General features: G+C 34.7%; 1 protein-coding gene across 14 annotated transcripts in view; it reads left to right on the forward strand.

Moving 5' to 3' along the window:
• The window catches only part of MLIP (muscular LMNA interacting protein), a 250,825-nt gene that overhangs the window by 140,775 nt on the left and 86,799 nt on the right, over positions 1-23,251 (forward strand). For all 14 annotated transcript variants that reach the window (XM_045867032.3, XM_045867028.2, XM_054505412.1 and 11 more), the window contains one exon: positions 10,881-10,952. In XM_045867032.3, the coding sequence (XP_045722988.1) occupies positions 10,881-10,952 (72 nt within the window). The remainder of the gene's footprint in view (positions 1-10,880; positions 10,953-23,251) is intronic.

Genomic DNA, 23,251 nt, shown 5'->3' on the forward strand with positions numbered 1-23,251 from the left:
TAAATTGATACAGCCACTGTGGAAAATAGTATGGAGGTTCCTCAAAAAGTTAAAAATAGAAATACCATATAATCCAATAATTCCACTACTCGATATTTACCCAATGAAAACAAAAATGCTAATTCAGAAAGATAGCGGCACCCCTATATTTATTGCAGCATTATTTATAGTAGCCAAAATATGGAAGCAACCTAAGTGTCCATCGACAGATGAATGTGTGAAGAAGGTGTAACACACACACACACACACACACAGAGAGAAAGAGAGAGAAGAATATAATGTAGCCATAAAAAAGCATGAGATCTTGCCATTTGCAACATGGATGGACCTATAGGGTATTATGCTAAGTGAAATAAGTCAGACTGAGAAAGAGAGATATCATATGGTTTCATTCATATGTAGAATCTAAAAAGCAAAAGAAATGAAGAGAGAAACAAACAAAAAGAATCAAACCTGTGAACAGAGAACAAACTGATGGTTGCCAGATGGAAGGGGGGAGGAGGATGGGCAAAATGGGTGAAGAGGTGTGGGAGATACAGGATTCCAGTTATAGAATGATTAAATCATGAGAATAAAGGGTACCACATAGGAAATATAGTCAATGGTATTGTAATAATGTTTTTTGGTGACAGATGGTAGCTACACTTGTGGTAGGCACAGCGTGACAGAGATGTTGAAGACCATGTTGTATACCTGAAACTAATGTAACATTGTGTGTCAACTATATTCAAATGAAAACACTTAAAAAAACCCCTGTACTCTGGAGACTGGCATTTATTTTAATATGAGAAGGAAAATATTTGAAGGTGTGATTCATAGAGATCATTTTTCCTGGTAGAAGGGCAACTCTGCTCTAGAGCATACCAGCTTCCCAACTATTCTCAAATAAGTAGTGTGTGGATCCTGTAGAACCAGAATTTGGTTATTATTGTATAAATAAGATAAAATTATGAAAGTGTATTAGGAGGGGACTAGGATTTTTAGTTCAGTGCATTGAAATAACACAGTTTGAGAGCTTCCAACGTCCATGGAGATTGTGTTCAACTCTGTTACTGTTTGAATGATGAAGTTAAGATGGGAAAGATAAACAGCCCACATGATCTTGTTAATGATGTTGTCATACAATTCAACTTAACAAGCATGCAGAAAACACCTGCCGTATGCCCACCACTATACCAGCTTTTTTTGGTATGTGTGTTTGTGTGTATGTATGTTTTAAGGAAAGTAAGCAGTAATTCTTTGTCTTTAAAAAAATAATTTTTTTTCAGCAGAAGAAAATATACATAATGTGAAGAAGCTATATAGGGTTATTAAATCTATAATAAAACTAGAAAACAAATATAAGGCAATAGTAACATAGTAAAATACAGATGATTATAATTATTCACTGAATTCAATATAATAGAAATATTATGGGGTATGGCTAGTGAGGGAAGTTATAATAAGTATCAGGTCTGTTGGAAATGTTTAGGATTTAGTTTAATGAAGAGGGAAGGAGCTAGAAGTTCAGAAACAGTAAATAACCTGACCAAATTTATAGAAGATGAACCCAGAGGAGTATATGTGGAGACATAAAAAGATTGGTCTTATCATCAAATAGTGATAACTGTAATAATAATTATTTTAACAGATATCACATGCTTTCTGTGAGATAAGAACAATCCTATACAAAATATACAAAGTAGTTAAAAATTAATTAAAAGAGACTATTTAGTTACTTTTTATGACCATATAAACTTGGTAATATTTTCTCCATATTATATACCAAAACACAAAAGCAATAATTCATATTAATTATCATTTTAGCCTGATTTAGTAATTCTTATGAAGGAAATCATCATTATGGAATAGTCAGAATTATCAATTTCTATAATGTTTGGGTCATTTAAAAATGTATTTTTAGAGATTATTAAGTCCTTGTATTTTAAACTTTCAAAGCAAATGGGATGGAGAAAATCTAACATTTTCTATAATTCTAAATTTAAAAATCTTATTTATTTGAGGTAAAATGACCTGGTGGTTATCTTTTCAACACATATGTGTGATTATGGTATTCGTTTGTGGCATATTAAAAACAACCTGCTGATGTAAACATTACTGTCTCCTGAATTTATTAACAATTATTTCTTAAACCATAATGCCGTAAAATTAAATTATTCATTACCTTTGTGAAAAGAGATTTTACTCCTCCAGAGTCTTCTTCAAAGTATTTCTGTTTGTGGTTCATTCTGCTTTGTTCACGTTTTGTCCTGTTTTTGGAAAGTTGAAGAGCCCAGAGGGCTTTTGATCAAGTCAAGGTCTTTTTTTGTCCTGAAATCAAGTTTGTTGAAGATCTGTTCTCCCCCAGCTCACTTACTGCTCCCAATATTGAAGAATTTTCAGCATTTGCTTTATTTTTTGTTTTATTTTTTTAATTTCCAAGTTAAAAAATTCAGCTTATAGAAGTGCATTATAAATTTGATGAACATGAAAATATGAAGAGTAATTATATCTATTTTTACCTGCTTTTTGAACAAAAATGATACTTATAATGGGCAAAATTTATGATAACTTCTGCAAAAATAGTTGCTCTCTGAGACATGCTGTTCTTAGTTATATTTATTTTTTCCTTGCTTCTTGCTATTATCTCTCCAGGTAAAAATCAGCCTACTTTTTTTTTTTTTTTAATTGCAAACTATTATTTGCAGGAGTTGTAACTTGAGTATAAAAATTCATTAAAATGGATGCTGGAATAGGTAAATCTTATCCCAGTTTCCTTTGATGTTTGACTAGTTATGTTTGAATTGCTGAGATTATTTCATAGATTGATAAGAGGAAATAGACAAAAGCTTTGGGATATCAAAGAATTCATATGTGTCTATGGATTGTTTCTTGTCTTGCTCCTTCCACTGTGGTGCTAATCCAAGCACAGGGCTCTCTTTGAAGTCAAAGAGCTTCAGGTTTAGATCAGCTTCACTCAGTGCCAGATCCCAAAAGAAAAGAAGTCCTAGAATATAAATGGCCATCAAATTAAAACATGAATGCTTGAAGGGTATTAGTTCAAAGTGTGGGCCCTGCTGTCCTTTGATATTGAAATAAAATGGAACAGCTAGAGTATACTGAGCTAAATTCAGATATGAAGCGTATTTTATATTTCTTTTTCATAGAATCTTAAGGTTCTGAATCTGTTTGCATTAGTATGATATAATTGATATACTTTAATTTCAGATATAGTTTTAAAATATTATTTCACATTATAATTATGGCCCTAGACAGGATGAGCATCTCCCTGAAGGTTGCTCATTGTAGTCTTTGAGTAACATCTATATTGTTGAGATGTTTCTGTCCCTTGGGAAAGCCTGAATATCCTAAAACTAATTCCTGGAGTTGATTTGAGTTTCCCAAATATTTGGTCTTCATTTATAAAATAGTTTAAATTTTTCTACTAGTGAATTATCATGATATTCCACATGGGGATTTGAGGACATTACCTCAAAACTTCAAACATTTTGCCACTTACTGAAGATGGTTTGAAGCTTTTTTCTAACTCTGAGGGCTTCAGTGGCATGCTGCCCTGGCCTTAAAGCTATTTGGACACATGGCTTGGGAATCAATTGGGAACATTTTAATATTTCATCAACTTTTATAGTTGGTGTTTTATTTATAAACTCTCATTCCTTGAAGGCATCAAAGCATTTCCAAATACATCACACCGAAAATGTGGTGACAACAGTCTCTATGTGATTTTCTCCATTTCTGCTGACCACTTGTAATTAGGGAAACGAGCAATAATGGAATGTACCTCCAGGAGCTAAAATAGTCGATGTGGTTCAAGCTAATCATCCATTCCTTCAATAGACATTCATTGAGTGCTTATCATGTGCAAGGCATGTTTCAAAGTCATGAGGCTGTTGCAACAAAATAAAATTGCAAAATGCTCACAGAAAGTTTACATTCTTGGGTGGAAGAGAAAAAATCAGCAATTACCACTACCACCTCCCCACTGCCATAAGTAAATTTTCTTGTGTGTTAGAAGGTCATACATGGTGTGGAGAAAAGTATAGTGGGGTAAGGGATAGTGTCACAAATTAATATTGGGTGGTCAGGATAGGTTTCTTTGGGAAGGTGACACTCAAAGAGGTGATGCACCTTAAGAGAGTATAGTCAGGATTTCTGTATCAGTTAGGAAGGACGTTAGGTTTGAGGTTGGTGTTGAGGAGAATAACTACCACGACTTCCAGTGCTTTGACGAAACCTCAGATGCAAGACCTTCTGGCCAAACATCTGCAATTTCATATTGTTGGAGAGTTCACTGTATCCCTGGGATTGCAGCTTTCTATGAGTTTGCTGTGGCCGAACCAAGAAAGAAGGCATATGCAGATTTCCACAGAAATTATGATTCCATGAAAGATTTTGAGGAGCTGAAGAAGGCTGGTATCTTTCAGAGTGCAAAGTGATTTTGGAATATAAAGAATTTCTTTGGGTTGAATTCCATTGAAGTTAGTCACTGACCTCTGTTCCTGAACTATGAAACACGAATATTGGGTTATGGAGTAGTTCATCTGGATAAATAAACAACTAACAAAAAAAAAAAAAAAAAAAGAGAGAGAGAGTATAGTCAGGAAAAATACCTGATGTCAGAGAGTGCTTGGCAAAGATAGGGGAGTCAGTGTGGCAAGAGTGGAGTTAGTAGGAGGAATTTGAGGTTGTCAGAGAGATATGTAACTGCGAGCTGGGGCCTGAGAGGTCTTTGCTTTTTAATTTGAGTAAGAAGCCATTGGAGGGTTTTGAATAGATAATTGGCACAATATGTCTATCTGGCTGCTATGCTAAGAATAGACTAAAAGAGTGAAAGTGGAAGTAAGGAAACCTGAGGAGTCTGTTGGAACAATCCAGGCAACTGATGATGATGGCTCTGGTGAGGTTCTAGTGGTGAAGGTAAAGATCATGTATCTGTTCATATTTTGTAGGTAGTGTAACAAACATTGACAATCACATGTGAAATGATAAAACAATTGAAACTAGATATGTGTATCTTCTTTTTTCCTTTTTCTCTTTTTGTCCCATTGTACTCCACTTTTTCCACACTCCACAGAAGTATACTCCACTTCTTCTACAGAATTTTTGATGCCTTTGTGGAAATTCTAGATTTTCCAAGATTCTCCCATTCCTGCTGTCACTTACATCTATGTACTAACCAATTCAGGGTCTCATTCCCTTTCTTTCTCTCCAACTGGCCTTTCTGAAATGAGTTTAGCACTGATTCACACTCAAGGGTCAGTATTTGACAAAATCTTTTTATACCCCTTGAGGAGTATTTTCATTTTAGTTCAAGGAGGGGCTTGTGCAGTTTAACTCAAAAAAGGGATTAAAAAAAAATAGGGATTCAAGGTCATGAGTTCAAATCTTAGAAGTTCACATCACTGAAGGACTTTGAAAACTAATATTAGAAAGATTAGAAATGACTTTAAGGCATACTTGGAAGGAGGAAGAGGATCTCTAATCACTCAGGTGTGTCTAAGAGATGAACAGTAGATGAGGAACTAAAATTTTGTTTCTTTATGTCCTCTAAATCTTACTGTAATTTTCAATAAAATACTTCAGTTTTAAATCAACAAATATTTGCTGAGTATCTGTTCTTTACTAGGTTGGTATAAGATATTGGAAATAATAGAAAATATTTTCTCTAAAAGACCTATCAGGCTAATAGGGATGTCAAAATTTTGTAATATAATACGTATGTTTAGAGTACTAGAAACACACAAAAGATTAATCAACCATGGAGAGGGGTCCTAGGAAGAGAGTTGTTCAGGGGAATTTCCCCCCATCCCTTCCCCACTGCTTCAGTTCTCAGGATCATTATAGAGATTATGCTCTGCCAGTCATTCAGATGTGAGAGAGGTATCTGGGCAATTTCCTTCTGCGAGTTAAATTAGGGCTTGGGTTGAACTTTTGCCTCAGGGAGATTCTGACTCAGGCACTGCATGCATGGTCACTGATGAATAGAAGTGTATGTTTGGAGCGATGGCTTTCATTTCTACTCATGGATGCATCAGGAAGGAGAAGTTGGCCATAGTGGTAGGGAGGCTCTTTGCCAGGGTCCTCTCTTGTTCGTGTAATCTGTGCCCTTCACTGATACTTAAAGTGTAACCATGAGTTCAAATTTCTAATTCTCAAGGTAACTAATATAGTTTACCTTAAGATCTCATGGGTCTTTGTTACTGGAGCCTGTGGTAGAATTTTAGGCATCAGCAATAGCAGATAGGATAGTGGTGAGAAGTATTTTCTGAAGGGGAAAGATGTGTTGCTGTCCCCACCTTCATGACCAGGATTTATGTTGCAATTATCTAGGATAAATAGGACTTATAAATAGGATTAGTTCTGATAAAGTTATGTAGTAAAATAGCATTTCCTTTTCTAAACCTAAATTTACCCTGCACCTGTCATGTAGTGAATATTTAAGAAATATTTATTGGGGGTGCCTGGGTGGCTCAGTCAGTTAAGCACCTGACTCCTGATTTTGGCTCAGGTCATGATGTCAGGCTCATGAGATCGAGCGCCGTACTGATCATGGAGCCTGCTTAAGATTTTCTCTCTCCCTCTCCCTCTACTCCCCCCCACCCCATGAGCTCTCTCTCTCTCCCTCTCAAAAGAAAAAGAAAAAGAAAGAAATATTTATTGAATGTTGACCAAAAGCATAGATTACAAATTGGAGAGATACACTAAGTATCATTGAATTTTTTGCTGGATTCAGGGTCAGGCTAGTCAGTTCTACCTTCTGTATCAGCTGATGGTGATTCCAGCCTACAATGCTACAATCTACTATTCAAGTTATACTTACCTTGACTAGAGTGATTTGTAATTTTAAACCAAGGAAGGGAAACCAGTGAATTCAATTTCACACCTTGGAATGCTAAAGAAGAAATATGTTCCAAATTCGAATATTGTTAAGAGAAACCTGAAGGAATACAGTGAATCCAAAAATATCTCTAATGTCAACAAGAATGACTTTTACACTGAAAAGGAAAGACTACATATGTCTTAAACACACATGAAGCCTGATATATGAGGAAGTAGAAGGAAACATCTATATGCTCTAAATTCATATCTCCTGGTCTAGATAATAAATTATATCTCAAACAGATGAAATTTCTACTTCTATTGTAAATGATGGGAAATAGGAGATTTGCTGGAAAAAGAAGTGAGCCATATATTTTATTTTTCACAAAGGGAAGGTAAATTCTGAAAATGATTGCCTATATTCTTAGTTTGTGATTGTTTCCAAAAGCAGTTATAACTGGAAGTCAGACATTTTCTTCAAGCAATGGATGTTTATTGAATTGCCTTCCAAGTTCTAGCTTTTGTGATGTTTTTCATGATATCATGAATAAGGAAAGATATATGAGGCATGAGGACATATTTCTGTGAGCTCACATTTGTTCTGAGTGCCCGATCTAAAGCATCCTGGAGGTCAATTTCTATTCTAACACCCTATTTGAATTTTCTGTGAATTATTTATCTCACTATGACTTTTCTTTTGCTTTCTTATTTCTTTGCTTTTAGTTTGTCTCTGTTTATTAGGGTGTAAGCTCTAGAGAGTAAAGGCTTTGGATGTTTTGTTCACTGATGAATCTCTAATACTTAGAGCAATGTAGGTCACAAAGTAGATACTCAATACTGTTTTGTTGAATGAATCCATTAGTTGAACTGTCATATCCAGATAGATTTACAGGATGGATTGATGTCTACGAGGTTGGTAGGACCCAGGAGGCAAGAGCTCCCTATCCTTGGTATATGACTTGAATGAAGATAAAAATGACTTGCCTAACAAAACGGTTCATGAAATAATATAAAAATTCTTATCTTCATAGTTTGCAATAACAAACCAAAGTTAATCAGATGAAACTGGATAGAGTAATGCCTGAAGTACTATTTGGGATCTGGAGAAAAAAAGCATAATTACATTGGAATTTAACTTCAACAAATGTTAAAAAAAAAAAAAAGAAAGCATTAGGGATTTTAGGTGGTAGCATACTCTACTCAGTGTGATCCAACAATATGAAATGACTCCAACTTCACTCTCCTGTATATTCTAAACTGACCACAAAAACCAAGGAGACAATTCCAGTTATTATCATCTTCACTGTATTGAGTTTATTGTCGATATCCTAAGGTGATGATTATATTCTACTTTGTGTTAAAAATAAATCTAGTTAAACATAGACTTTTTTTTTTTTAAAGATTTTATTATTTATTTATTTAGAGAGTGAGTGTGTGAGTGGTGGGAGGGGCAGAGGGAGAGGGAGAGTGTCCCAAGCAGGCTCCATTGGTTAGTGTGGAGCCTGACATAGCCCGATTTCATGACCCTGAGACCATGACCCAAGCTGAAATCAAGAGCTAGATGCTTAACTGACTGAGCCAACCACCCCAACACACACCTTTTCAATATGTAAAGGAATATTGACAGAAGAAAGTGATGAGGATAGTGAAATTCTTCCATTGAGGATCAGTAAGGAGGGGCTTGGTGGAAACAGCAGTACAACTATCATGCAGAATCAAGCTCTTCACATGTGTCATCATTCCAAGATGGGTAGAAAGGACCAACGGAGTAAGTTAACAGGAAGCATATTTTGACTCAGTATAAGACAGAATTTATTTTTACCACTTCTAACAATTAGGCCTAAACATGCTGTCTTGGGAGGTAGGCAAGTGTTCATGTGGTAGGCGAACAGAGGATTGATTAGAGAGATTCATGTCTTGGATGAGGGGTTGAATGAGATGGTCTTCAATATCACATCTAATTCTAAGATTCTATGGCATTATGTTCACAATAGCAATATATCTCTCTGTACAGGCTTGTCCATCTATGTACTTTAGGGCAGTTGGGGATAGGAGAACAAACAGTGTAAATGATTGTGTGTCCTGAAATGAGAGGCAAGGGCCTATGGTAGGTAAGTACACAGTTGTTGACTGGCTTGCCTGCATCCATGTCCCAGCTATGACTTACTACCTAGTGGCCTTAGATAAGTTACTTAATATCTGTGTACTTTAGTTTCCATATATAAACTGGATATGATATAGAATCTACCTAATAGGTTGGTTGTGATAATTGAATGAGATAATGCCCATTAGGCTTTTAGAATGGCACCTGGCTCATATTGATTGTTAGCTATCATTATTATTATTAAAACTATTATTACAGTGAAGTATCCATAAAACCATTGTGGAGTATTAGTGATATATGCTGTTAGGTATTCTTTGTCTGCTTAGATATTCTTTGAGAGAAAATATTATCTTATAGAGAAGGCATGGATATTGGATCCAAACAGGCCTGGGTTCTAAACCTGTTTCTGTTCTTTATGGGCTGTGTATCTTGGACAAGTCCCTTGACCGTACTGTGCCTCCTTTCCCTAATGGTTCTTTAGCTCTAGGGCTTCCATGAAATTAAATGAGGCCATGCAAATAATTTGCCTAGTACTGAGTGCCCATTGTTATTCTCCTCAAAGGGATGGCATTTCATTTTCAGTCCTTATCCAAAATATGTTGTATGGGACTATAGCAGTGCAGGGTCAGTATAGAGACGAGGGCTTGAAGGCACCCGAGACTTTTCCTCCAGGCCTGGCATTTTGATTTTTCTCTACCTCACCTTCGTTCTAAGGAAATGAGAGTGTTACCTTACCTTTCTCACATCATTTTTTTTTTTTAAAGATTTTATTTATTTATTCATGAGAGACAGAGAGAGAGGCAGAGGGAGAAGCAGGCTCCCAAGGAGCAGGGAACCCGATGTGGGACTCGATCCCAAGACCCTGGGATCATGACCTGAGCCGAAGGCAGACGCTTAACCATCTGAGCCACCCAGGCGCCCTCTCACATCATTTTTAATGGAAAATTATTTCAATTATATCCATAAAACTCAAGGCTTTATTTTATTTGACCATCATGTCTTCTTCTCTGATCCTGTGGTCTGCCTAGGGGACTCAGAGGGCTTGGAGTCATGTGCCAATTTCTAGCTGGCTCTGGGCCTCTGGGGAAGCTGTCTGAGACAGGGGCTTTTGAAGCGTCAGGAGCCTTGACCTTGGTTAAGCAGTGTGGGACCCAGAGCAATATCAAAACTGGGCTTTTCATTATGCCTAGTATTCTGATTTATACAACTTCCTCATGCTCAACACTCTCTTTCAAATAGTCCGTAAAACTGAACTACATTACTCTGAGTTTTATTTAAAACTCAGGATGTTTTGTCATTTGATTCATTAATATCACTGCATTAGAAAGAGCAGGAGATGATGCAGTTTAAAAGTGAATTTAAGATCAAAAGTTTGACCTTCGAATTTTTTCATTATGGGGTTAAATTGCTGATATGACTTCTATTCAAAATATGCTACTTATTAAACATTGATGCTAAATTTTATGTATTCCAACCTTTGTTTTTATGAATGATGCAAGAGAATGTATCAAGAGTTCAATTAAATTTATTGGCATAACGTTTGTTAATTATGGTATTATAAAAAAGAACCCCTTTCCTTTGAGAATTAAGCAAAAAAACAAAACAAAACAAAAAGCCCACCCGCATTTATAGACTAGTGGTACTCCTATGAGGGACACACTGCTTATGAGAAATTTATATGTAACTTTGTAGAAATGGATGTTTTTAAGTTCTGAAACTGTATAGCACATAATTGCCTATAATCCCTAGGCTGATATTTTACTGTGATGTTCCTTTGTTTCTCATTCTAATAAAATATTAACATGGTAAGCTAATTTTTTTCTGTCAAAAACAAGTTGTAATAACTGTTTTCTTCATTTGATAATGTGTCATTTAACTTGGCAGAAACTAGTCTAAAATTATGTTCTATTCTTCCCCCTTTTCATCTCCACTCTTGCTTTCTGGTTACTCATTCTAGCAATACAAGACCAAGTCAAGCTACAAGGCTTTTGCAGCAATCCCTACAAACACATTGCTTTTGGAACAGAAGGTCAGTGTTGGCTCAAAAGCAGAGGGAATTTTATGTTTCTAGTGTTGTTTTTGTTATGTGTTCCAAAATGTCTGTTTTGAAGTTCTGCTTTTACTAAAATGTTGCTCTTAGTTTAGGGTCACATGATGAAAGCATCTTGGTGAATAGAATTTGAGACGCTATTGATTTATCACCAGAGGCGCAATATGGGCTTAGAATTGTCCAGTCCACTGTAAAGCAGGCCTGCGAAACTTGATTCAGATTTGAATGGATCCCTGTCCTTTGGAATTTGAAGTGGTTGTTATATTCAAGAGCTTCCACCTCTTTTCACATTGATCAAAAGAGTAGAAGCAAAATGGGGTTACATGAGGGCAACTGGCCAGTTTGGTCAAGACTTGATGACTAGTAATGGTTTCTGCAGGGTAGAAGCAAGTTAGCTGAGTATCCAGTTTGGCCCCTTAGATCCCAGCATGGGCTAAACCTCTTTGTCCATTCTCACCAGCCACTGATGCTACCTCCATGAACAGAAGGGAGAATTGAGATTACTTCCAGTGACCCAGCTGCTTTCACATGCTTCTAGGGCATTTTTGCTTTGCTATTAAAAGCCATTAATTATAAAATAACAGGATTCTACTTCAGTAGATAAATTAAATTAAAACCTCTTGTTCAATAAGCACATTAACATATGTTCAAATGAAGGCCAAATGGAGGATTATATCAGAATCGAAGTGAAATCAATTACCAAGCCGATGAAATTATTCATTTCATGTTATTTTTATGATATTTATTTAGGCAATTTATCTCAGCGCATTAAGCCTATTTTTTTTCTGTGTAATTATAGTGTTTCAAATATTGTTATTATCATTTGTCAAAATGTTAATGTTTGCCAACCAGGTGGTATTTTGACCACTGGTTTATGAATTTACTTTCTTATTATTTTAGTATGATCTGGGAAATAAAATCTTTGCATGATCTCTTGTCTAAACTGTAGGAATCATTAGTGGGAAATGCTCAGTAGCATACAGGTGGGTATTAGTGGACAGCATCACTTTTATTATAATCTCTGATAACTAACTGATTTATCTACATGTGGTCCAGAGTCTGTGCTCTATATGTGTGAATGCTTTCAACTGGGGGGTTGAAGAGTCGCTGGACTGCAGAGAGATCTGCAACTTTTTCTCCAGCTTCTCTTCTGAATTTCTACCTTTTATAGCTCATGGAAAGATGAGATGGGCCTAACCACTGATTTCAGGAGGCTCAGGAGGATGCAGGAGGTAACACTTTCACCAGTGGTCCCTTTTCCTATTATCTGGGGTTGTTATGTTGAGTCATAGTGCAAAGTTTTCTCACCGCAGACCCTCGGCCTATTTCAGATGGGTATTTCTGTAATATGGTCACAGTGTCTGACTACAGAAATGGGAGAAATCTCCTCCTCAGCAGCCAGGCAAAGAGAATAGGGGCCTGTTGGTGTCCCTCCATTACACTTATCTCACCTAACCTAACACATTCTCCAGTACCTGTGGGCTACTACTATATTAGTTTTCTATTTAGAAAAATAAGTTAATTCGTCTTGAAAGACTTTTGAAAGATAAGGCTGGATATCATTATTGGTTCCAGAATCTCTGTCTACCAGCTCTCTTCTCTTCCAAGTAAATGGATTTTAGAGATCATCATCTATTTGTTGGTCATTCAAAATGAGGAGTCATTAGTTTAATTTCCAGTATCATCACAAACCTATTTCATAAATGTATACGGTAACATCACTATGTATTGAACCTAATGCAAGTGCATATAGGAGAGGGTTTTGTGTTTTAAATTTTGAATAAGACAGACTCTTTAGGAAAATTATTATTTTTTAATACAACAAAATATAAATATCATTATGTCTAACTTACAATAGTATTTTTCTAGGGAGGATTGACTATTACATAAACACTAGTGTGGGTAATTTTCTCTTGGCTAAGAGAAATTGGTTTTGCACCATAAATATATGAATTGTTTGAAGGTCACAAGATATGACATATGTTTGTTTTTTCTTTAGAGCCTTTGTATAATATTACCTTTTTTTTTTTTTTTGGCTGGTTTTTCCATATTGTGTGTTGCTCCATGAGAAACTTTAATTTGTAAGAATTTTTAAATAACAAAAGTCTTATCTCAAGATTTTATCAGCATTTATGTCCATATTCGCTAATATTGAATGATATTTCCATACTCCTTTCATGGTGGTAGTTTTTTAAAAAATAAATCTGGTAATTTAGGTCTTTTTATCCATCTGTTTATATAATAGAACTCAACCTATGCCATTAAAATCAAAGGGACTTGTTTCTGAATTGAGTAGGAAAATTAAGACTCTAATCATCTGAAATTCTGTTTTGGGAAGAATTAACACTTTGGAATATTTTATGAGATCCCTTTAATATCACACAGAACACCACAATTAAAGGGAAGGGAGATGCTGTGGTCCCATTATAATATTCTGTTAGGGTCTATGCTGTGGAATGCTTTAAAAATAGAAGTAACTAATTTAATTTAGACAGTTTAACAATTATTCTCTCCCCTAATCACATTAAACTCACAGTTGATGTTTTATATCACATTTTGTTTTATAGTATAATTAACGAGGAACTGGAATCACCTTAAGAAATAATACTATTTTTCAAAGCAAGATTTTCTCCAAATTGAAGTACAGGCATCCCTTTCAATCACATATTAAGCTATCATTGAATCATTGGATTGGTTTCAGCTTTAATCACCCCTAAATGAAACCTATCGTTTTCAAAAGAGTACATTTTGTTGGCAGGGGACATGAGGTTTCTGGTAGCTCTGTTCTGTAATTTATTGTCTGCATCAAAACTTAAATTTATAGCTTATTCTATATTCTGTAATTTTTTTCCCCATGAACGTTTAGGAAGAAAGCATTTTTAGCTTAAGTCTTAACTAAGGCTTTATAGGAAGAGATAAATGTAAGGCATATTTTAACATGTTAGCTTCAGAGTCTTTGGCTTCATCTCCTGCCAATAATCATCTTCTCCAAGATTGAGATGAGGATGAAATACAAGTGATTATAAAGCAGGAACAAAGTAATCAGATCAGCTTGCATTTGTGACTGTCCACAAACCTTATTACAATATGTTCAACCATATTGTAGAGGAAATAATTTTGAAATGGACATTACTTTTTAGTCCTGCTCTGTGTGCTACTGTTCTTTTCAGAGAATGTTAAAGATCTTTCTCTTATTGACTAATTTTTCTTCTTATCATTTGAGTCTGATAGCAATAGGTAAAAAAGTTAAACTGAAGGACTCACATTAACATTCCAAATAAATGGCTTTTTATTTTTATTATGAAATTAAAATTTAAGGAAAGGAAAGATGAGGAAAGGAATATTTCCATGAAATAAAACAATATGCATCTTTATTGTTTCACAGGTGATTCATATTTTTCCGTGAAAGCATTTTTTTTTTGAAAGCATATATTTTTAAAGCAATTTAAGTTCTCTGTTCCTTTCCTCACAAATATTCCTCAGGATAAAATCAAGGCTGGAGTTAGGTCCAATTTTCCAACAAATGGCATTGCTATCTGCCTTTTCAGGACACATTTAATTCATAAGCTATGTGAGTTTGAAAGAAGAATATTAATAGAGTAGCTCAATTTTATAAATGGTACATTTAAATTGTCGGGTTAATTATTTAAATAAAAGTTAATATAAAAATTGTTTTATTTTTCCCAGTGGAAGGAAGTGAAAGAATAGCCATTCTGAAGACAATTGTAAAACTTATGCTATAAAAATGGAATGGTAAAGATTTGAGATGTCTTGTCAGTTTTTAAATCAATTTATTCTAAATTGCCAGCTTAAATTTTTAAAGCATGAGTTGGTAAACTTTAATCTGATTAAACATATGTCTTTGTGAGAATATTTTAAGATCTCTGCATGTCTCAAAAATTTAACAAAATCTGGTTGCTAGCTTAGCATATGGCCTATACTAGAGAGACATCTCTTAATTGACTAGTACAAGTGAATGTGTTCCCATTTCTTTGACAATGGAAAAGTGCCCAGGACCCAAATCTATTCCAGTTGGTTCTCCTCCGGCGGTTGTATACCATGCACACGTCTCTCTTAAAGCACTTACCAAACCATATTTAATTATACATGTTGGTAGGTTTTTTTTTTTCCTACTATGAACTATTTGAGGGAATATAGTAGTTTTTTGTTAGATGTTCATTGAATGAATGAATGAATTTAGTTTGCAGCTGAGTAGGTCACTAAAATGTCCAATTTTATTTCAGAGGATTTTAAGGCAAATTTTTGCTCAAAGAATTACAAAAATAAAGGACCCTAATGTATGAAAACTAGGGTCATGATAATTAAGAATCCTTTAGGGTAGAATAAACTTCATCAATACTACTTCCATGTAAAAGCTATAAAGGACCTTCCACTATAAGGGAAGTAAATTGATTTTAGATTTAGTACTTTTTAACAACTAGAAAATACAATCACAATGGCTGCCATATTGAATATTTTGTGAATATTCAGTGTTTTGCTATCCTCACAACTCTGTGAAGATTTTGATGTTCAAAGATGCCAAGTAAATCCCCCAAAGCAGCAGAGCTAGTATGTTGCTGAATTGGAACTTGCATGATTATCTCCCATCCTTTTCCTGTTCACCATACAACAGTGAAATCAACTAGCTAAAGTGAAATATTGAGCAAGAAATGATGATTTTGGATTTTTGCCTACAATACTTTTTTTCATTACTTGCTAAAATATATTAAAATCCTCATCAAATTAGAGCAACAAAAGCTTTTGTTTTTGTTTCTTTCGTGAGGAACAATTTAAGAGAATTGGAAATGATTAGCTCTGAGACTTGAGTGAGTGTTTATAAACCAACTCCAGTTCCTTGAGTTACTGAGATGAGGCACATTACAATGAAGGAGGTTTGGGCTGGAAACAAGGCACAACTTTCTGATGTCCTTGATTAAATGAAGGAAAAATATGAATTTTTCTGCTATTAAGCCTTAATGAATGGGTTTGAAATAGGCTGTAATGGTTTGCACAAATTCCCTTCCTTCTGTGTGGTTGGAACAGATGTTCAACCCTTCAATGATTTTGGGATTATAAATGCCAAGTGGATTTCCTCAATTGTTAAATATTTTAAACCAATCATGAAAATAATGTAATGATAGATATATCTGTATCTTTAAAGAAGCTGTACTTTTAAGTATCTGGAAGCCCTTTTGGCTTATAGTGTACATTTCCCCATTTTCTTCAGATCTGAAAGTTATTCAGACCTGAATCTCCAACTATATGATCAAAGTGAGATTTATTTTGCTGAGGATATCTCTAATCCTACAAATGCTTTTGTGTTAATGACTGAAAATCAAACAAAGCTTTGGTAGTCTTCAGAGGATTTATTCTACCAAATACATAGCTGGTCAGATTAACAAAGTATAGGAGCACTTAGATTCAGCATGAATCATTTGGGGGGGGGAGGGGAGGGTTAATTTGATCATGACTAAAATAGAGTAACTGGCCCATTAAATTTTTGAAATCCAATCTAATTAGATAGTCTAGGCATCACGAAAAGTTACAGGCTCTTTTAGATTATTCTTCCTTTGAAAGCAGTTTACTTTCTGGCTCTATTTAGAGTACAATTGATTCATGCTGTCTTCAGATTTCTAGAACTTAATCCTATTTCCAGAAAGCAGGTTAGACTGATTTAATATATCTGACTTAAAAGTGCCTGCAGTTCCATCAAAGTTCTCCTTTCAGGTGAGAAGCACCTATTATACTTTATTGGCATATATTCCCCAAAGAACTTTGATTTACAGTGCTCGTTCATAGTTCTTGGCTCTTAATTATGGTGTAATGCTGAGCTCAGAAACTATTTTCCACTAAAAATCTGATTTACTAGGTCTCTTTGTTAAAACTGGATCCCTCAGTTGGCTGTGCTGAGCAAAAGATAACTACTTTGAATGAAACTATTCCTGATAACTTTACATTGGTTAAGAATCTTTAAAAATAGGATTCAAAACATTCACCATTTATGTCTCACATAGCTATAGTCCAATTTGGTAGAAAATATATGTTTTTAATACAAATCTTTTATTGGAGGATATTCTGAGGCAACTTCACTCAAAATTAATAAATCTAAAAAAAATCAATACATTCCTGCTGGCTAAGGTGTCAAAAAGTAATCTATGGTTAGAGTCCTTTTAATGGAGATTTAATATATTTTCATTTAAATATATTTTTATACCACAGAGACAAAAACTCTTTATGGCTGGCAGAGGAGTGAATCAAGGTGATACATTTGACAAATAACTACTCATCAATTAAAAAAAATTAATTCTAGTAAATTTATAATCTATTGAAACTCAAAATAACCTTTTCTCCAAATTTTAATGCAGTCTGAAAATTGCCCTATTTCAAAGTTTCAGCATTATTCACCTAATACCAGTTATCTTCCTTAATTTTCCAAGGGTTCTGGGTAGATAGTTTTTTCATTCTTTGAGTAAATTTCAATATTTTAAATGGCCTACTGAAAGTTGTGTTTGCCTATAGTAAGTTCCTGCAGAGTAACCAAGATATTAACCTTATTTGATTGTGGCTGAAAAAACACCTGCTCATTACATTAACACCAATCATACGCTCAAATCTTTGATGGTAAACAAATTTAATTGAAATGCAGGAAAAAAAGTGAAGTATTTGTTATTTCAGATATTCAAAGAGTTTAAACTACTTCTCTAGAACATTTTACCGAGGAAGATTAAAATCATATTATTTGTATGATTCATTTATTCATTTAACTCCATTTAGTTGTTACTTTATGCTTTCAATTCATCCTAAAAGTCTTTATTGATCACATATCACTGGCTCTATCCTGGGGCTATAAAGATAAATACCATATTTTTCTGATTGTGTTAGGGACAAATGGTCCAGTTGGGTATAGATACTGTTGAAAAGTAATTATGATATAATATGCTTAAAGTATGTACAAAGTAATGTGCCCAAGGAGGGAATGACAAACTTTTCTTAGTATGAGGGCCAAAAATAATTCATAAAGGAATTTGATTAGGATCTTTAGGATGAATAGGAATTTTTGAAGTGAGCTGAGAGTGAAGGAAGGACAATTCAGGCAGAGTTAATAACATGTAGTTAAAGGGTAACCACGAGGTCAAAGAACTCAAGTGGTTCTTTGCGGTTGAAGAGCAGCTTGCAAATGAAGAGAAAATAGAAGCTATTATTGGAAAGGTGAAGAAGGGCTAGATCAAACTGCTCCCCTAAGGAGTTTGTTCTTAGTCCTTGTCATTAATTTCTGACTTTTTTCTTCTCCATAATGATCATTGTAATTAGAAGCCCTGAGTGGTGTAAAGTCTAAAATTAAGGCCCCATATTATGTGCCACCTTGACATATAGTGAAATTGGAGGGGCCTCAAGGAGCATAACTTCAAGTTTCCCTCCCCACTGTCCCCCCGCCCAGGTAAGGTCCCCTAACCTTCCTTATCAAACTGACCAGGTGCAGTTCCTACTGAATCAAACAAGGCAATCACAACCTTCTACAAACCAGGGAACACATATGTCACCCTCTTGATACTACAAAGCCTGCCTTCCACCACCCTTGGTTGTTTACTTTGTACCTGAGCACAACCCTTGTGTGGACCTGTGTGGTATGCAGCATTCTCTTCTTCTAGGCTCAGTGGTAGGGGTCACGTATTTGGCCATGTCCATAACAGCAAGGTAAATAGGTAATTAAGACACGTGTCAGAGAAAAATTAAACTATCTGAACACCAGTTATCTTTAACACTTGTTAAAGATAACAACCAGGAGTTATCTTTATGAAATTTTCTGTTCCTGCTATCCATTACTCATGACTAGTAAGTTTAGAGGACAAAGGAGGAAGGCAAAAGAAAAACTTTTTATGGTATGAAAGAGGCAATCACACACACTTTCTATTAGGTTATCATAGATAATGTTTTATATTTCGTTAATCCAGAATAGTCGATTTTGCAAAAAAAAATTTCCAGACAATATTTTCTTTTGTGACTTACTGAAATGAGGAGATGTAAATTCTTATTTTTAGATGTAACTTTTCTGAATTCTTAGGCATATATCCTAGGCCAAAACGACAACGAGCATCTACACATGGTTCCTGTTGGTGAAGATTAATAGTTCTGGATCTGTTATATCACTGGCTCTGTTAGAAGGGGAAAAATTGATTCTGTTGAGCCTTAGATTGCATATGGTTCCACAGCTGCTATGACACTCTCTGGTCAGAATATGGGTATATCAGACTGCTAATGAAGAAAGGAGGAATAGAAGGTAAATCTAAATAACAGGACAGGACAGCCTGTAATATCCAGTTGAACACAGCAATTGCATGTGATTCACCCCAAATATGAAGCTGAGGTCATAAAAAACTAGGGGAAATCCCCAAGGGTCAAATACCAAAAGCACTTTTATATTCAGAATGCTTAGTTATTCTGAAGATATTGTGCTCACTAATCATAGGGATTGGGATTTACTATCAACTTGGTGAAGGGAGAGAAAGATTTGGGGCTGAGTGAGATGAGGACTGGAATTGCCTCCCTGTCATAAAGCCAGGGTTCTTTGAAGGGTTACACTCTCAATTACAAGATGGATTAAAAAAAAAATTGCAAAGGGAAATGACAAGCAAATTTTTTTATATCAGCCTGGGCTCAGGGTAGGGAAAAAGAGAGTCTTTAACCATAAGCCTACCCTGAAGTGGGTTTGAAAATTTGAATTTACACAGTCTCTGTGATAAGGAAAATCTGTGCTAAAAAATTAAAATTTGTTTGTTTCATTATGCTTCTAGAAATGGAAGAGTAGCTGGTATTAGACCAACTCTTTTGTAAATAACTCTGATAAACTGTGGGCAAAATATAAAACATAATTGTCTAAAAGTACTGGACCAAGTGACCAAGAGCAGGTAGAAACTGCAATAGATTCAACGTTTGTAAAGAGATAACAGAATTGAGTGATTTTCTAGATTATATGAGTTTTCACCTATGGGAGGCTCCTTGTCCCTTTACCATAGAGCAAACAAAAACTCAGCAAGAATCTGGAAAGTGAGGGGAGAATCCAGGAAAAGAGTGAGTCACAGAAAGGAAGCCCCAAATGTTGCATATAAACTCTGTCCAAACCCCTGGATGACCATTGAATTACACATGTGCCTGGTAAGCCCAGCTAAGCCCAGCTAAGGATAAAATAACTGAACAGAGATTCCAGCTGCTGCCCACAATCAGGGAGACAGAGTTTGGAGCTGAATTAATTGCCTGCTAAAACTAAACAACAATAACAACAAATCTAGGATTCAAAAGTTTCTAATTTCTAGACATACAAAGAAACAGGATAATGTAAACCATCCTCAAAGAGAAAATGTAATTCACAGAGATTGACCCAAAGATGTTCCAGGTGTTACAATTTGCTAGCAAGGAATTTAAAGCTGTTCTTGTAACTATCCTCAAAGCTATAAAGGAAAATATGCTGATAATGAATTATATAGGACTTCACAAAAGTAGAAACTAAAATAGACTCAAATGGAAATTCTAGAGTTGAAAAATAAAATATTGGAAATAGAAAATTCAGTGTATTTGTTTAAGAAAAATTTGAAGGTGCAGATGTGTCAGTGAACTTGAAGATAAATTGCTAGAAATTATCTGATCTGAATAAAAGGGGAACACAATTCAACAAATGAACAGAGTTCCAGTGACATGGGGGATATCAAAATGTAATTAAGAGTCTCAGAGGGAGAGGAGAGAATGGGGCAGAAAAGATATTTGAATAACAGCTAAAATTTTTCTAAATTTGGTCTAATATGTAAATGTATACTTTCTAGAAGCTCAGATAGTCCCCAAAATGTTTAATTCAAAAAAAAAAAAAAAAAAAAAAACCATGCCTGGGCATATAACAATCGAACTTCTAAAGATCAAATATAAAGAGAAAATTTTGGAAGCAGTCAGGGAAAAACAATGCATTACATACTGAGGAACAATACAATAATCGCTAACTTCTCATTAGAAACACTGGAGGCCAGAAGACAATGGAATAATACCTTTAAATGCAGAGAGAGAGAGAGAGGAAAAAAAACTAAATTGTGTTGCTAGGGAAAATCCCTTCAAGAATGAAGACAAAATGAAGATATTTTCAGCTGAAAGAAGACTAAGAGAATTTGTTGATTACAGATTTGCACAACAAAGTATGCTAAAGGAAGTTTGTCAAGCTGAAGATAAACAATAAATAATAAATAAACTCAGAACTTCAAGAAGGAATGCAGAGCATGGAAAATAATAAACATGTGGATAACTATAAAATATTATTTTGTAAAAATTCCTTTAACATACATGTAACTGTTTAAGGCAAAAATTAAAACATGATAATGTGGTGTTGCTAGCATATTTAAATGTATTTATGAGGCAATTAGAACAAAAACAAGGGTAGGGGGTAAAGAGAGCTATACAATTGCTAGATTCTTGAATAGTATGTGAATTGAATCTAGATTTTGTATTGCTTGGTTTAGACCTTGGTATAAATAGAAAATTTTTCAAGGTTAATTTGTAAAAAAAAAAATAGTCTATAAATCTATATTTGTTTTAATGTAAGCTACATTCACTGCCACAGTGGGCAAACCCTGATGTTTCAGTGGCTTAACACAATCATTGTTTATTTCCTTTCCATATCACAGTTTAATAGAGTTCATTTTGGCTTTCCCACCTGAGTTCTCAGTAATTCAGTGATTTAGAAAGGTAGTCTGCTTCCATCTTGTATCTTAGTTATCTGAAGAAGATGAAAGAGAGAATGATAGAAAGTCATATCCACTCTTAGCTGCCTTACACCAGAGGTTATGTATGACTTCTACTCACATTTATTTCCCAAGAATAAGTCACAAGCTCATACCTTAATTCTTGAGACCAAGGAAATGTATATTTGTGTCCGAGAAAATGAAAGTCTCTAGCATTTTTTTGCCACGATATCCAAATTAGTGGAGGGAAAATCAGTTAGAAAAAACCAAATTTAATCAATTAAAATATTCAAAAATTGAATAAAAATGAAATAGGAAAAGGGAAACAAAAATAAAACAAATGTTTTGGAAACATTTAAATATGTAAGTAATTGTAATAAAAGAAATGTTAACCTCTCCAATTAACAGACAATGGGAATTAGACTGGATCAAAAACTGAATTCTAGACATCTGCTATTTATAAACTACTGATTTTTAATGTTTGAATGCAGGAAGTTGAAAAAAAAAGAGGCAAAAAATGATGTACTAGTAAAATGCTAATCAGAGCATTTGGTTATATCAGGCAAAATAGATATTAAGACATAAAGCATTACTGGTGAGATAGAGGGTCACTTCATAATGATAAATATTTAATTCATGAGGGAGGATTACTTCTAATTATGAATGTAGGTAATAAAATGGCTTCAACCTATGTTGAGCAAAAATTGCTGGTATCACAGGGAGAAATTAACAGACCCACTATCATTCCCTGAGATTTGATGATACCACTTTCAATTATTGATAGAATAAGTATGCAGGAAACCCAGTAAGACTAGAGGTAATTTGAACAAAACAATGAATAATTTAGATCAGATACACACTTGCACATACACAGAAGCCTGCAGACAACAGTTAGAAGATAGATATTTTTTTAAGCATAAATGGAATATTTACAAAACCATGTCTTATGTCATAAATCTCAAACTCATAAAAAGTCACTATTATCAAGAAGAAATTCCCTGGCCATAATATAACTAAATTAGTAGGTAATTTTAAAATTGGGAAAAATCCTCATATTTTTAAAAACTAAAAGGGAAAACCACTTTTAAATAACCAATGAATCTAAGAAATCTTAACAGAAATGTTTAAAGATGTATTGAAAATTGGATGACAGTGATAATACTACATATCATAACTTGTGAAATGCAACAAAAGGAATACATTCAGGAAGGTCAGGATAAAACCAAAAAATGTGGGCGCCTGGGTGGCTCAGTTGGTTAAGCGACTGCCTTCGGCTCAGGTCATGATCCCAGGGTCCTGGGATCGAGTCCCGCATCGGGCTCCCGGCTCAGTGGGGAGCCTGCTTCTCCCTCTGACCCTCTCCTCTCTCATGCTGTTTCTCCCTCGCTCACTCTCTAATAAATAAATAAATAAAATCTTTAAAAAAAAAAAAACAAAAACCAAAAAATGTAGAAGGAAGGAATTAATAAAGATATGAACAGATATTACTTAAATGGAATATGAATATGCTAAAGAAGATCAAGATGAAAATGTAGTTCAATTGAGAGATGAGAAATTGAT

This window comes from Mirounga angustirostris, unplaced genomic scaffold, assembly GCF_029215605.1.
Source record: "Mirounga angustirostris isolate CCGP_5_RB_7025 unplaced genomic scaffold, mMirAng1.0.hap1 SCAF_8, whole genome shotgun sequence".
In the NCBI taxonomy this organism is placed as follows: Eukaryota; Metazoa; Chordata; class Mammalia; order Carnivora; family Phocidae; genus Mirounga; species Mirounga angustirostris.